The sequence below is a fragment of the Anolis carolinensis genome, unplaced genomic scaffold, assembly GCF_035594765.1.
Source record: "Anolis carolinensis isolate JA03-04 unplaced genomic scaffold, rAnoCar3.1.pri scaffold_12, whole genome shotgun sequence".
In the NCBI taxonomy this organism is placed as follows: domain Eukaryota; kingdom Metazoa; phylum Chordata; class Lepidosauria; order Squamata; family Dactyloidae; genus Anolis; species Anolis carolinensis.
In genome coordinates this window covers 11,476,971-11,491,844 of record NW_026943823.1, presented here as the reverse complement: position 1 = coordinate 11,491,844, position 14,874 = coordinate 11,476,971, and the positions used below count along the sequence as shown (strand labels likewise).

Below are 14,874 nucleotides of genomic sequence, written 5' to 3'. Positions count from 1 at the left end.
CTTTAATTTGCCTTCCAGGTAGAAAGCCTGCTTGATCAGCTTTGATCCAGATTCTACTTTAACTATAATGGTTGATTCTTATGCAATTCGTTCTGGGAGTTTGAAGGTTTGTGAGGCACCAGCAGAGAAGGCAGAAGGTCTTGTAAAACTCCATCTCTGGAGATGTCATAGCATTGATTCATGGCAGCTAAAGTGGTGTCAAACTGCATAATTTCTACAGTGTAGATGCACTCCTGGCTGACCTGTTCTACTCTCGAATGTCGAACAAGTCAACCTATTCTACCTAAATAAATGACTAAATGTATAGTGAGGTTTTTGTAAGGCTTGAATGAAACCAAAGTAATTGCAGGAGATACACAATACAAACTCATTTCCTATCCTTTCACTTGCATGATATGTTGCTTTTTTTTTTTTTTACTTCATTGAATAATTGATATTCATTTATACTTTGGAAAGAAAAAAAATAAAGATTTGTTGGCAGAAATGATTCAGAATACTTGTAGAGCCCCACTGATTAAATGCAAAACTTGTAAAGTTCATCACTTTTTAATATATTCTCTGAAATATGCAACTTCGATGCTGAACAATAGTGGCAGCATTATAGTTCTGTCAGGAAATGATGAAACAGTTTGATTATTTCCTTGTTTTGTGGATGCCGGGGATGTAGTGATCCTTAAATTCTTCAAATCTGATAGGAAAATAATTCCATTACAGACTTAGCTGCGTTTACAAATAATTTTGCATTTAATACGCTGCAAATGGTGTGAGGAACAGTAATTAATTAATAGCTGGAGGGACTTTCTCTTTTAATTAGTATTTCTGTTGAAGAAGAAGAAAGATAATGTATTAAAGGGATTGGTATTTGAATTAGCGGCCCGTGATTATGCAGCACTGGCAGGAAAATTACAAAAGCAAAGAGAAATTAATTTAACAACAATGCGAAAATGTCTACCCATCATTTTCATGAATACGATATAAAATGAGAAGCCCTCAGAGAGACAACAAGAACAACAAGAAGGAAGGAAGCACCTATGAGTTGAATATTTAATTCTTAATTTTGTGTTCTTATGATCTACTATATCATAATATACACATGTTATAACTGTTTTGTCCATATGTGTGCCTGAGATAGCGACACCATTGCTTTCCAAGGGTTCAGTGCACACATACCTTGTTTTATGCACAACATTATTTAAAATATTGTATATACAATAACTGCGCAATTGTGCAGTCATGCCGGCTACATGACCTTGGAGGTGTCTAAGGACAATGCCGGCTCTTCGGCTTAGAAATGGTGATGAGCACCAACCCCCAGAGTCAGACATGACTAGACTTAATGTCAGGGGGAAATCTTTGCCTTTTAACTATATACAATTACTTTCAGGTTAAGTGTATAGGAGCCACAGTGACACAGCGGGTTAAAATGTTGAACTGTTGAATTGCTGACCTAAAGGTTGGCAGTTCAAAGCTGTGGGTCGGGGTGAGCTCCCACTGTCAGCCCTTAGCTCCTGCCAACCTAGCAGTTTGAAAACATGCAAATGAAAGTAGATCAATAGGTACCACTTCAGCAGGAAGGTAATAAAGACAACCATGCCGGCAACACAACCAGGAGGTGTCTACGGACAACAGGCTCCTCAGCTTGGAAATGGAACAAGAGCACCTCCCCATGGCCAGAGTTGAGCACCGCCTCCACAGAGCCGGAGATGAAAGGGGAAGCCTTTACCTTTGTTCTATGTGCTTCGCAACTCCAGGGATTCTTAGTTGAAACTGATTATCTGGATCTAGCACAGTCTGGCTTCAGACCGGGGCATGGAACTGAGATAGCCTTGGTCTCCTTGGTGGATGATGTCCGCAGAGAGCTGGACGGGGGAGTGTATCCCTGCTGGTGTTCCTGGTTCTCTCAGCGGCCTTCGATACCGTAGACCACGGTATCTTTCTGGATTGCCTCGCTGGAATGGGCCTTTGGGGTACTGCTTTGCAGTGGCTCCAGTCCTTCCTTGAGGACCATACCCAGAAGGTGTTGATAGAGGACAGCTGTTTGACCCCACAACCATTGTCTTGTGGAGTCCCACAGGGTTCTGTACTGTCCCCTTTGTTGTTTAACATCTACATGAAGCCGCTGGGAGAGATCATCTGGAGTTCTGGAGTTCGGTGTCATCTGTACGTGGATGATGTCCAACTCTATCACTCCTTTTCTCCAGCTTCCAAGGAGGCCGTCCAGATCCTGAACCGGCTACAGTGTCAGACTGGATGGGGGTGAACAAATTGAAGTTGAATCCAGACAAGACAGAGGTCCTCCTGGTCAATTGCAAGGCCGAACAGGGCATAGGGTTGCAGCCTGTGCTGGATGAGTCTAAAGGTGCAGGTTCGCAGTTTGGGAGTCCTCCTGGACTCATAGCTGAGCCTGGAACCCCATGTTTTCGTGGTGGAAAGGGGGGCCTTCGCACAACTCAAACTTGTGCGCCAACTGTGTCCTTACCTTGGGAAGCCTGAGCTGGCCATGGTGGTCCACGCTATTGTTACATCTCATTTGGACTTTGCAATGCGCTCTATGTGGGGTTGCCTTCAAAGACTGTTCAGAAGCTGGAACTAGTCCAACGTTCTGCAGCCAGGTTACTAACTGGAGCGCCATTCAGGGAACATACAACTCCACTGTTGAAGCAGCTCCACTGGCTGCCTATTAGCTTCTGGGCACAATTTAAAGTGCTGGCTTTGGCCTACAAAACCTTAAATGGCTCTGGTCCAACTTACCTCTCCGAACTTATCTCCCCCTATGAGCCACCCCGCAGATTAAGATCTTTGAATGAGGCCTTGTTCTCGGTCCTGCCGCCATCACAGGTGCGGTTGGCAGGGATGAGAGACAGGGCTTTTTCGGTGGTGGCTTCACAGTTGTGGAACTCCTTGCCAAGGAAGATTAGGGACTCATGTCTTTTAGGAAGCAGCTGAAGACCTGGATATGGCCCCAGGCTTTTGGCCCATTCTAGGATATTTATTTATTTATTTATTTTTCAAACTTATATGTCGCCACTCCCCTAGGGCTCGGAGCGGCTTACAAGAACCGGCTAAAATCAACAATTTAAAAACATCTTAAAAACATCTTTAAAAAACATCTTTAAAAACATCTTAAAAAAACATCCTAAAAGCACCTTTTAAAACATCAACAACAGAACTCAAAAGCCTGTCGAAACAGGTGTGTCTTACATGCCCTGCGGAAGGCCAACAAGTCCCGCAAGGCACGAACTTCAGGTGGCAAGGTGTTCCAGAGCGATGGCGCCACTACTGAAAAGGCTCTGCGTCTAGTTACAGTTAGATGCAAAGTCTTAAAACTGGGAACTTCCAGTAGGTCTTGGTCCTCAGAACGGAGGGATCTCTGGGGTTTGTAGGGAGTGAGGCAGTCCCTCAGGTACATCGGCCCTAGACCATGTAAGGCCTTGAAGGTAAGCACCATCACTTTGAAAGTGATCCGGTGCTCAATTGGTAACCAGTGCAGCTGCCGTAAGATTGGTGTTATGGGTTGATAAGACCTGATGTACTCGTTGAATTAATGTGAAGTTGAATATGGACTGGCTCTGACTTTTGGCTCAAGTATACTGCCCTGCTGTAATGGTCACACAATGTTTTACTGTTTTAATTGGATATGATATTGGTTTTTAAGTGTGTTTTACGCTTGTTGGTTTTTACTACATTTTGTATTATATGTGGCTTTTAATTTTGCCATTGGGTCCCTCTGGGGGAGAAGGGCGGTATATAAAACAAATAAACAAATAAATAAATAAATAAATGTATTTGTATTTCATTGTTATTTCCACTGTATTAAGGTCAACAGTTTGAATCCAGGGAGAGCGGGTGAGCTCCCGTCTGTCAACTCCAGCTCCCCATGAGGGGACATGAGAGATGCCTCCCACAAGATGGTAAAACATCAAACATCCGGGCGTCCCATGGGCAACGTCCTCACTGATGGCCAATACTCTCACACCAGAAGCTCAAGTCACTCCTGACACAAAAAAGCATTGAATGGTTGCCTATCTGTGTATGTTGTAATCTGCTCTGAGTCCCCGCAGGGAGATAGAACAGAATATAAATAAAGTGTATTATTATAAGAAATATAAATGAAGTTTGTGTTTAGACTAGAGTCTTATCCCCAGGTATCTCATTATGTAGGTAGGTAAAGGTTTTCCCCTGACATTTAAGTCCAGTCGTGTCCGACTTTGGGGGTTGGTGCTCATCTCCATTTCTAAGCTGAAGAGCCGGCGTTGTCCGTAGACATCTCCAAGGTCATGTGGCCAGCATGACTGCATGGAGTGCCATTATGTACATACATGTAAAAAGAAGAATTCCAAAAATATGAGGAGAATATGAACTTCCAAACATTTCTGAACCAGTGCATTTCAGATAAGAGATTTTCAACCTGAACTGTCCAAAGCTAAATACAGAAAGTTAATTTTGAAGAAGTTGGAGTAGTGTTTGGGGAGAAATCTCCAAATATATGGTGCATTATTGCATAAATGGCATGGGTTTTTGCATTGAGAAAACCTTAGTTTAAGAGGTTCTCTCTTAACTATGTTCTTACACACAGAATCCTTCTCCTTTCTCTCAATCATTGATTCTTTCACATAAGACTTTCTTTTCTCGAATGTGTAGTTGCGTATATCCAATTCCCTTAATGCATTCATAATGTTCTTCATTCCCTCATTCCGTGGAGCAGATTAGTTACCAAAGAAGTTCATATTGAAAGAAAGTTTGAGAGAATTGGGTGGTTGCTCCCATTCTGATTTAATGTGAAAAGATGCGTATTTTTTTGCAAAATGATTGTTCCTTTCACAGCCATTTTCCTAAATGGGATTTCCAATTGATGAAATCAAGGCGCATCTCAGCTGCAGCCCACTCCCGGCCTGTGATTGATTCGTCTTTATTCCAAAAAAAAGGGGGGAAAGAAAACAGAGAACTTTATGACAAATTGCATCAGTCACTTCATTTATTTTATCTTGGTGGTGCTCGCTGTGGCTTGCATATAGATTCAAAGCCGGGGGATGTTCTCTGTTTTGCATGCGTGCTTTACGTGAGCTCATAAGTGACAATTGCATTTCGGTGACAGATTGATCCGAACATTGTATGTAATCCTATTAGAGGCAGACACTCGCCTCTTCTGCTGTTGCCTCAAATAATAACCAGAACTCTCTTCTTTGCTTTATTTCTCCATTTCCTTCTCCCTGCCTCCCGATGGATTTAGATATTCCAGGAAGCCCACGCAACCAGTTTACCTTTCGGCCGCTGCCACCGCCGCCACCACCGCCTCATGCGTGTACCTGTAGCCGGAAGCCACTTTCAACCACCGACTCTCTCCAGGGCCGATCCTTGACCACCCGCAGCCAACCAAGCCCCGCTGCTCCCCCTCCACCATCCAGCACCCAGGACTCAGTGCATCTCCATAACAGCTGGGTCCTCAACAGTAATATCCCACTGGAGACCAGGTAGGTTCATAGAGAATCCCAAAAACAAAGGGTTCATCTACACCAAGCATGGGAAAACTTGGACCTTCCGGGTGTTTTGGACTTCAACTCTCACAATTCCTAACAGCCGGTAGGCTGTTAGGAATTGTGGGAGTTGAAGTCCAAAACACCCGGAGGGCCCAAGTTTTCCCATACTGATCTACATTGCAGAATAAATGCAGTTATGGAGATTCATGGAACCCAAGAGTTTGAAGATACCCCCCAAGGACCACTCAATCCAACCTCATTCTGCCAGGAAGGAACAAAGCATCAAAGCACCCTCAATAGATAGCTATCCAGCCTTGGCTTAGAAACCTCCAGAGAAGGAGACTCCACTCCACTCCATTTCCCACTATCCAATGTTTCTTGCCATCATTAAGTTCTTCCTTTCTGTCATGTGGAATCTCTTTCAGTTCTATCAGGAATTCTGGGAGCTGAAATCCAAAATACCCAGAGGAACAAAGGTTGGGAACCACCATGTTGGAATAATAGTATTGTTTTAACATGTTCAGTATTGGGGTCAACTTCAACCTCTCTAGAAGAGCTAGGTTGGCATTATGGCAGCGGTTCTCAACCTGTGGGTCCCCAGATGTTTTGGCCTACAATTCCCAGAAATCCCAGCCAGTTTACCAGCTGTTAGGATTCTGGGAGTTGAAGGCCAAAACATCTGGGGACCCACAGGTTGAGAACTACTGCCTTATGGGATATCTGAAAGCCTGAAAAGGAGGTTCTATGGGAGTGATCCTCAACCTGGGGTCCCCAGATGTGCTAACCAGCACAGGCAGTGTTGAAGAATGATGGGAGCTGCAGTCCAAACCCATTACAAGAGCCACATGTTTTCCAGCCTTGATAGGGGATGAACTCATGCCTTTCTCCCAGCACTTCCAACAAATACTTTGATGAGTGTAAGAAAATTACAGTGTAAAGTATCAGTCATTCTTTCCCTTTTCAAAGCTCTCTAGAAAAAAACACAGTATAGGGAGGGACACTTACACAACCAGACATGTTTGGCAGCAGCTGTATTGCTGTTCTAAGTCGTTCTTGTATAATAGTACTGAAATCTACCTAATAGTCATAAGCTGATTGTTATTTATTTTTTATTTGGAACATTTGTAATCTCAAAGTAGATTTAGAGGCATTAATTTATGTTCCACTATAATAACTAGAGATAATTCAGAATGCACATGTTGAGTGCTTATATCCAGCAAAATCCTGTTCTAATTCTTCAGTTGCACCAGTTTGTAACAACTAGCTGTAGCGGGAGTGAGGGGTCAGAACATGACCATTCTTCCTGCAACTGGAGAGAGATATAGATAGACAGATGGAGTGGCTGAATCTCTTTGATGCATCTCAGAATGTTCAAGGTGACATCCAAATATCAAATCAAGCAGTCATAGTCATTTCTCAGTTTGTTTATGTACCAGCATCTGTGTGCAAAAAACAAAACAAAACAGCAAAGCACATATTATGAAATGGAAATGAGACGTTGATTGTAACTGAGTACGCAAGCATTTGTCTTCAAATTGTTGTAAATACAAGGGAAGCAAGCTTCCCATCTTGATTCTTCTCCACATCCAAATGCAACACATTCCACGAACCCTATTGGTTTGAGCAAGGTCTTCATTGAAGGACTTCTGCTATAATGAGGTTGCTGCTGTGATTTGGGATAGGAAGGTCCCACTAAGGAACATTTTTGGCCTACTTAACTATCCGCAATTATTATGGAACAACCATTCATAGGTTGTCCAGTTTCCAATGTCACCGAGGGAGAGAAGAGCAGCCAGGATAGCTCCAGTGTAGTTGAACCCCAGGAGTTAGTGAGAGCCCCTTTCTCTCTTCCATCTGTTATTGTTGTGGCTTATGAAAGAGAAAAGGCAGCCAGGAATCCTCACAACCTCTGAGGATGCCTGCCATAGATGTGGATGAATTGTCAGGAGAGAATGCTTCCAGAACATGGCCATACAACCCGGAAAACTCCCAACAACCCATTGATTCCAGCCATGAAAGCCAACAACACAGCCAAGAATTGCCGAACTTAATTCCCATCCCACCATCCCCTTTTCCTTGTGTGACATGTCTTATTTAGATTCATCTCTCAAATTAATTAATCATGATCCACTATGGGAGCCTTTGTGTTTGAACTATGGGGAATGAATACTTTAGATATGAAGGAAGGAAGGAAGGGAAAGAGAAAGGTAGGGATGGAGGGAAGTGGGGAACAATTGCTTCCCTTCCTCATATTTCAGCATTTTTTTCTGAAAATCCTTGTGATTAATAATGCAAAAGGATTATCTATCTATCTATCTATCTATCTATCTATCTATCCCCAAATCTAAAACATTTTGGATAAGGATTCTCAACCTGGCATTTACATACTGTATATACTCGAGTATAAGCCAACCCAAATATAAGCCAAGGAACATAATTTTACCACAAAAAAACTGGGAAAACCTCCTGACTCTAGGATAAGATGAGGATGGCAAATGCAGCAGCTACTGGTAAATTTCAGAAATAAGTGGCTGAGGGAGAAAGGAAGGGGCCTGAGGCTGTTAGGAATTGTGGGAGTTGGAGTCCAAAACACCTGGAGGGCCAAAGTTTGCCCATGCTTGTTGTATAGCCACAAGTCATTCAGATAAACATGTTTGCTTTCTCTGTTTCTGGTCTGTTTCTGTTTTGCCTTTTCTCAACTTCTGTTTTGGGTTCAAAAGCTGGAGAAACAAAACAAAAGTTATAATTCATTATTAGTTATTTAGAACAGCAGGAATTCATAAACAATAACTAAAAAGGATGCCTTCGAATGACAGTTTATAGATTACTAGCAAACTATTGTTTGTTTTGGGGACAGAACAGCCCAGATTTCAACCAGCCATAGCTTGGTTTATCGTTATGTGTGAACTTAGACAATGACAGTAATTTGTTAGGAGGTATAACTAGATTCTCTTTGGAATGTACTTAATTGCATGCTGAAGTCTCTGCTTTAAAGATATAAATCAGATTGATTCCATTTCTTCATGTTTCCTTGAGCCATGCTAGTAACTATTCCTTTCTGTTTGAACATTTACCATTCATCTATGAATTGATACTTTAACGTTCTATAATTATTGCTAACTACTCTTAATTGGAATTGCTTTTATAACAGAATTTAGTTTGGTGTTTTGTCTGGGATTTCATTCAGGGCAGCCTTCATTGCAAATATCAAGCTATATATGTGTGTTGATGTTAAAGAGCCCGACAGGCCTCCTGTTTCAAAAGGACGTGAGGGACTTAAGCCTCTTGGTCATCTTTTGTACGGAATCTGTTTCAGCGTTGTGAAAATGTGACTGGGAAACTAAGACAAACGCATTTATGATATCCTTTTTCCTTATTCCACATTGTGGTCCCGATGCTGCCCCACAGAAGTCAGTGGGGGATTTGCTGGCCCTCGGCTGTGGAAATGCCTTCCACCAGAAATCAGGAGGACCATGTCTCTTCCCTCGTGCCAAGCGAAATGTAAGAGCCTCTTTTTGCAAAAACAGTAGGGGTTCCTTGTCTTTTTCTTTTTTTCTGCCACTGAATGCAATGACCTGAGAACTCTGCTCAACAGCTTGAAACCCGGTTTTGTACAGTGTGATGGCAAAATATGTTGGACCGTGGCTGATGACGTGGCCTCAGGGACTGCTTTGTGTGACTTTGTTAACATGTCCTAAGAACCATAGTAAGGAGATCAATCCAACATACCGCCGTAGCGCTAAACAGTTGCTTCTGTTGAACCTTTAAGTCAACAACAGACTATTCAATGAACTTTCTTTGGTGATTATTTTCTCGTGGACCATCCAATAGACCAGTGTTTCCCAATCTGTGGTCTGCAAGAACTAAAATATTGTCCGCTGCTTCACCATTACTACTACAGATAATAACACATACCAACTAAAAAAAAATTTCTTGGAGTCTTCATTTTTAGGCCAGTTCCTTGAGTTATTTGGGGTGCTGATTCAGAAAATTGCATTGGATAGACCACATCAGCTCTAGATTATTACATATGGTTTTCTTTGGGTGAGCAGATGGCGACTACTGGATGGCATATGTTCTGTATCAGAAACTAGAGCTGATGTGATCTATCAAATGCAATTTTCTGAATCAGCACCCCAAATAACCAAACTGAATCTAAAGTTGACCAAAAACTGATTTGTAACCCTTTTGGCACTAATGTTGGAGAGTGGTCCCTGGTCAAAAAAAAAGGTAGGGAACCACTGCAATAGACCAATATTGTGAACTGTGAAGATCTGCTTCAGATATTATTATGTTCCTTAAAAATTCCCGATTTGTTATGAATGCACAAAATCTTCCCAGATTTGCTAGATTAATTATTATTAAATTAATCTTAGTATCAAAATCAACTCAGCTACATGCATTACTTCGAAGGGGTTTGATGTTCTATTGACTGATTCTGAACAATTCGAGAAAATTGGCTGTGCTATTAACATATGATAACATATAAACTATGGATGATCCCACTCACCCTGATGTAACCATTTAGCATTACATTGCATTTCATCTTTTTCTAAAGGAATGTAGAAAAGAAATAACTAATTGCTTCATAGTCAGGGTAGACTATGGAAATGGAAAGAAATCAGATGTGACATATTCAGTGTACTATTGAACCCTCAATTTTCAAAACACTGGGTTTGGACCTCTGTGGACTCCACCCTATTAGTGCTGGGGTTTTCTTCTATGTTGTAGATTTAATGCAGTTGAGAGCACTTTAACTGCCACGGCTCGATGCTACGGAATCTTGGGAGCTGTAGTTTTACAGGTTCATTGAGCAGCAGCAGTTCAAGTAATGATTTAATTCTGCAGAGGAGATGCACTCATAAAATGGCTTTTCATGTCTTAAAACTTAAATGCAAAATAGCATTTTACTCCAGGACATCAAGAATTTGACTGGTCTTGGCAGAGGTAGAATTTAGATTCATTTTGTTTTCAAGGTTTGCTATGAGATAGGAGTCATGTGGCTGTCCAGAAGTGTCATATTCTGATAGAAAAGTGGGATATACAGTAACAAATCTGTGTGGTTGAACTACAGTCCCCCGCACTCCTCATCATTGGCTATGCTGGCTAGGACTGCTGGAGTTTGTAGTCCAACACCATCTGGAGAGCTTCATGATTCCCATCTCTGACTAATAGCATTCATAAGGTTCAGAAGCTGCAAGAATTCTCCTTATTGGATGTATTGTGAAAACCACAGGCATTTAGGGTCTCCTGTATGTCTCCTGTATCAATTTAATGATATAATGATATATAATAATATTATACTATACTAATATTATAATACATTGTATATACATGTAATATTAATAATATTATGATGTAATACAATGTAATAATAATTATAATTCACTATTATAATTGTATATTTATATTACATGCAATATTACTAATAATATTGCGATATAGTTGTATAATATAATATATTGTATGTATATATACTTGTAAACCGCCCTGAGTCCCCTTCGGGGTGAGAAGGGCGGTATATAAATGTCGCAAATAAATAAATAAATTTACGACTAAATTTGGAGCTTCTTTCTGGCAAAACAACAGTGGACGAGACTTGACCAGGCATCTGGCAGCACTTCTGTGGAAAGTCCAAAGCCGCTTTGAGAATCTGTTTATTGCCATCCAAAGGATTAGGATCAGGCTGCAACTGGGTTCAGTTGTGTTTTGCAGCAATATGTGGAGGAATGTCACATGCACTTCTATACAGCAATATATTTCACATTTTTCTGCTATTTTTTCAGTTTGTTTAGAAGTGTCAGTTTTAAATATTTGGATTAAAGTGTTGTCGAAGGCTTTCATGGCTGAAATCACTGGGTTTTTGTGAGTTTTCCAGGCTATATGGCCATGTTTCAGAAGCATTCTCTCCTGACGTTTCACCCACATTTATGACACGCATCCTCTGAGGTTGTGAGGTCTGTTAGAAACTAGGCAAGTGGGGTTTATATATCTGTAGAATAATGTCCAGGTTGGGAGAAAGAACCCTTGTCTGTTGTCGAAGGCTTTCATGGCTGGGATCACAGGGATGTTGTATGTTTTCTGGGCTGTATGGCCATGTTCCAGAAGTATTCTCTCCTGACGTTTTGCCCACATCTATGGCAGGCATCCTCAGAGGTTGTGAGACACCTCACAACTTCTGAGAATGCCTGCCATAGATGTGGGCGAAACGTCAGGAGACAATATTTCTGGAACATGGCCATACAGCCCGGAAAACATACAACAGCCCTTGTCTGTTTGAATGTTGCAATTGATCACCTTGATTAACATTTAACAAAACATCAGGAGAGAATGCTTCTGGAACATGGCCATACAGCCCGGAACACTCACAGCAACCCATTCCGATTAAGCTTTCCAACAAATATGGTGTGTTTATATATGCATTCTTGCTTGGTGCACATTGAAGAACACATCACTAGGAAATGATAGGACAAGTTATTGTTCTCCAAAGCTTATCTGGAGACTCAGTCCGGAATCACATGGGTTCCAATGCAAGGTTTTGAAAAATAATAAAGAATGCCACATGATTTGAAATATACATTTGCAGCATAACTGCTCAAATGTGTGTGCTTGCCTCCAAGTCACTTCTTGTCTTATGAAATAGTTCAGGTTTTCCTAGACAAAAAAATAGCCCGCAGGACCTGGCATTCATAGAATCCTTGTCAAGGACAGAACGCCACAAGATTCAAAGTAACAGAGTTTATTAGATTACAGAACTCAAAAATGCCCGTAAAACACAAGGGCCAGGCAGTTTTTGCCTTTAGGAGCAAAAAGGGGCAAAAGTAAATGTTCAAAAGATAAACCGGATTAAACCGGAGTTTAATCCGGGTAAAAACAAACTGCTTTCTTCAGCCTGGGTATAAACAAAACGAAAGCCAAGGAACAAAAGATACAAGGAATGCAACTAATTGGCAGCAGATTCCTCTCTGCTGCCAACACTGAGTTTAGAGTAACTTGCGTCGCTCCCACACGCACACACAGCAGACAGGATCTCCAACACGAGCAGACGCAGCCAGGGATTTTAGCAGTAGAGTAGACCAGTTCCGTTCCGTAGATCAAAGCCAGAAGCAGACGTTTGTAGTTTTTCCAAGTCCAAGAAGGGGGGGGAAGACAAGCCGTGGTCAGTTCAGTCCGAGTTCTCAAAGCAGGAGATGGCGTCCGTCAGGAAGACGACGGAAGGTCAAGGTCTCAGCACAGGAAAGTACACAAGTCTTCAGGGAAGCGTCCCACACACACACACGAATCCCAAGCGTTTGCCCAGATTACCTTGCCCGACGCAATTTGCAATTGCTCCCAAGCCCCATTTTATGCCAGTTACAAATCTTCATCACTGTCAGCTGCCCTCCTTAACCCGGGCGTTTCCTCATCACTTTCCTCGTCAGAGCTGGAACACCTCTGACTACGCCCAACAGCATCTCCAGCTGTGGATCCCGTCCCATCCCTCCAGCTAAGCCATGGGTCTAATCCTGAAGGTCCCCATTCATCTTCTGCCCCATCATGGCCAGTGGCCCCCAATTCCTCCCTTACCCGAGTCCAATCCATCTCATCCTCCTCTGAGCTAACCAGCCCTTCCTCCATTCTCTCCGTGAACCCTTCGAAAGACTCTTCGTCAGAGGGTGCTGCAAATATGTCTCGCAGTCTTTTTCTCTCTCGCTCCTCGAGAGTATCCGACTCTCGAGGAGTCTTACGCCCACGCCTGTCAGAAACAGAGCCACGAGGCTCAATCATAACACTATCCCCTCTCACAAAGGCCTCCTCCCCCGATGGCGGAGAAGTGGCAGTGATACCCTCCGCTATAGCACCACGACGACTAGAGGTATCAAGTTTCAACAGCGAACGATGAAAGACTGGATGGACCTTTAAACTAGACGGTAAACGCAAACGAAACGCAACAGAAGAAATCTTTTTAACGATAGGAAAGGGACCCAAATACCGAGGCGCAAACTTTCCCCCAGCCTGTTTAATATGTTTGGAAGATAACCACACCAAATCCCCTTCTTCCAACTCCTCCCCTGCCTGCCTGTGGCGGTCAGCCTGAGTCTTCTGCGTTGCCTTAGCTTCCAACAGTAAGCGACGGGCAACATCATGCAATGCAGCCATTTCCGTAGAGCGGTACACAGGGTCCGAAGAGACCACATTGGTCGACGGCGCCACACCTCCCCGTGGGTGAAAGCCATAAGTAAGCTCAAACGGCGTATGCTGACTAGACGTGTGCACCGCATTGTTGTAAGCAAATTCCGCCACCGGTAACCACTTCACCCAAGCCGTGGGTTGATCTAAACAAAAACAACGCAAATACTGCTCTAAGAGCCCATTAACCCGTTCCGACTGTCCATCCGTTTGCGGATGGAAGGCGGACGACACGTTTAACTTAGTCCCCAAGCACTCATGGAAGTGTTTCCAAAAGCGTGACACAAATTGCGGAGCCCTATCGGAAATAATCACCTCGGGTGCTCCGTGCAAGCGATAGATGTGCTTTGTAAATAGTAAGGCCAACGTAGGGGCCGCCGGAATGGTTGAACAAGGAATAAAATGAGCCAGTTTACTAAATAAATCCACCACCACCCAAATACAAGTATAACCCCCAGACTTAGGCAAATCTGAAATGAAATCCATGGAAATGATTTGCCATGGCCTCTCCGGAACAGGTAAAGACGACAACAACCCTCTAGGGCGCCCAACAGGCGTCTTACTTTGCTGGCAAACGGCGCAGCTGTCACAAAAGCGCAGAATGTCTTGCCGCATCTTTGGCCACCAGTAGCTCCTGGTGATAAGCTGTACGGTCTTGAACCTGCCAAAGTGCCCAGCCATGGGTTTGTCATGGTGGGCTCTAATCACCTCCAACCTGAGGGCCCCCACTGGTACGTAAACCTGCCCCCTACGCACCAATACCCCGTCTTGATCTTGGAGATGCGGCAGTATGGTACGGTTACCTGCTGAGAGCAACATCAGTTGCTCCTGAGTCCACACATCATCTTTCTGAGCCTCAAGGATCTGGTCATGTAACCCGAGCTCATTATCTACAACACACAGCGAGGCAGTAGGCAAGATGGTCTGACATACTACCTGCTCATTGGTCTTAAATTCTGGCTTGCGGGATAAAGCATCGGCCCGCAAGTTTGCCTTCCCCTCCACGAACTGCACCTTGAAGTTAAACCTGGAGAAAAACAAAGCCCAGCGAATTTGACGCTGGTTTAACTTCTTTGCTGTTTGCAAGTGCTCTAAGTTCTTATGATCAGACCTGACCACGATCTGGTGCCGTGCCCCTTCAAGCCAGTGCCGCCACACCTCAAACGCCACCTTAATCGCCAACAACTCCTTCTCCCATATGGTATAGTTCTGCTCGAAGGGTGTTAGT

General features: G+C 43.0%; 1 protein-coding gene across 11 annotated transcripts in view; it reads left to right on the top strand.

Moving 5' to 3' along the window:
- Positions 1–14,874, top strand: part of tenm1 (teneurin transmembrane protein 1) — a 365,598-nt gene that overhangs the window by 199,337 nt on the left and 151,387 nt on the right. For 5 of the 11 annotated variants that reach the window (XM_062963655.1, XM_062963656.1, XM_016995053.2 and 2 more), the window contains exons 4-5: positions 5,231–5,471; positions 8,886–8,978. In XM_062963655.1, the coding sequence (XP_062819725.1) occupies positions 5,231–5,471; positions 8,886–8,978 (334 nt within the window). The remainder of the gene's footprint in view (positions 1–5,230; positions 5,472–8,885; positions 8,979–14,874) is intronic. The other 6 variants (XM_062963661.1, XM_062963659.1, XM_062963658.1 and 3 more) reach the window with 2 other exon arrangements.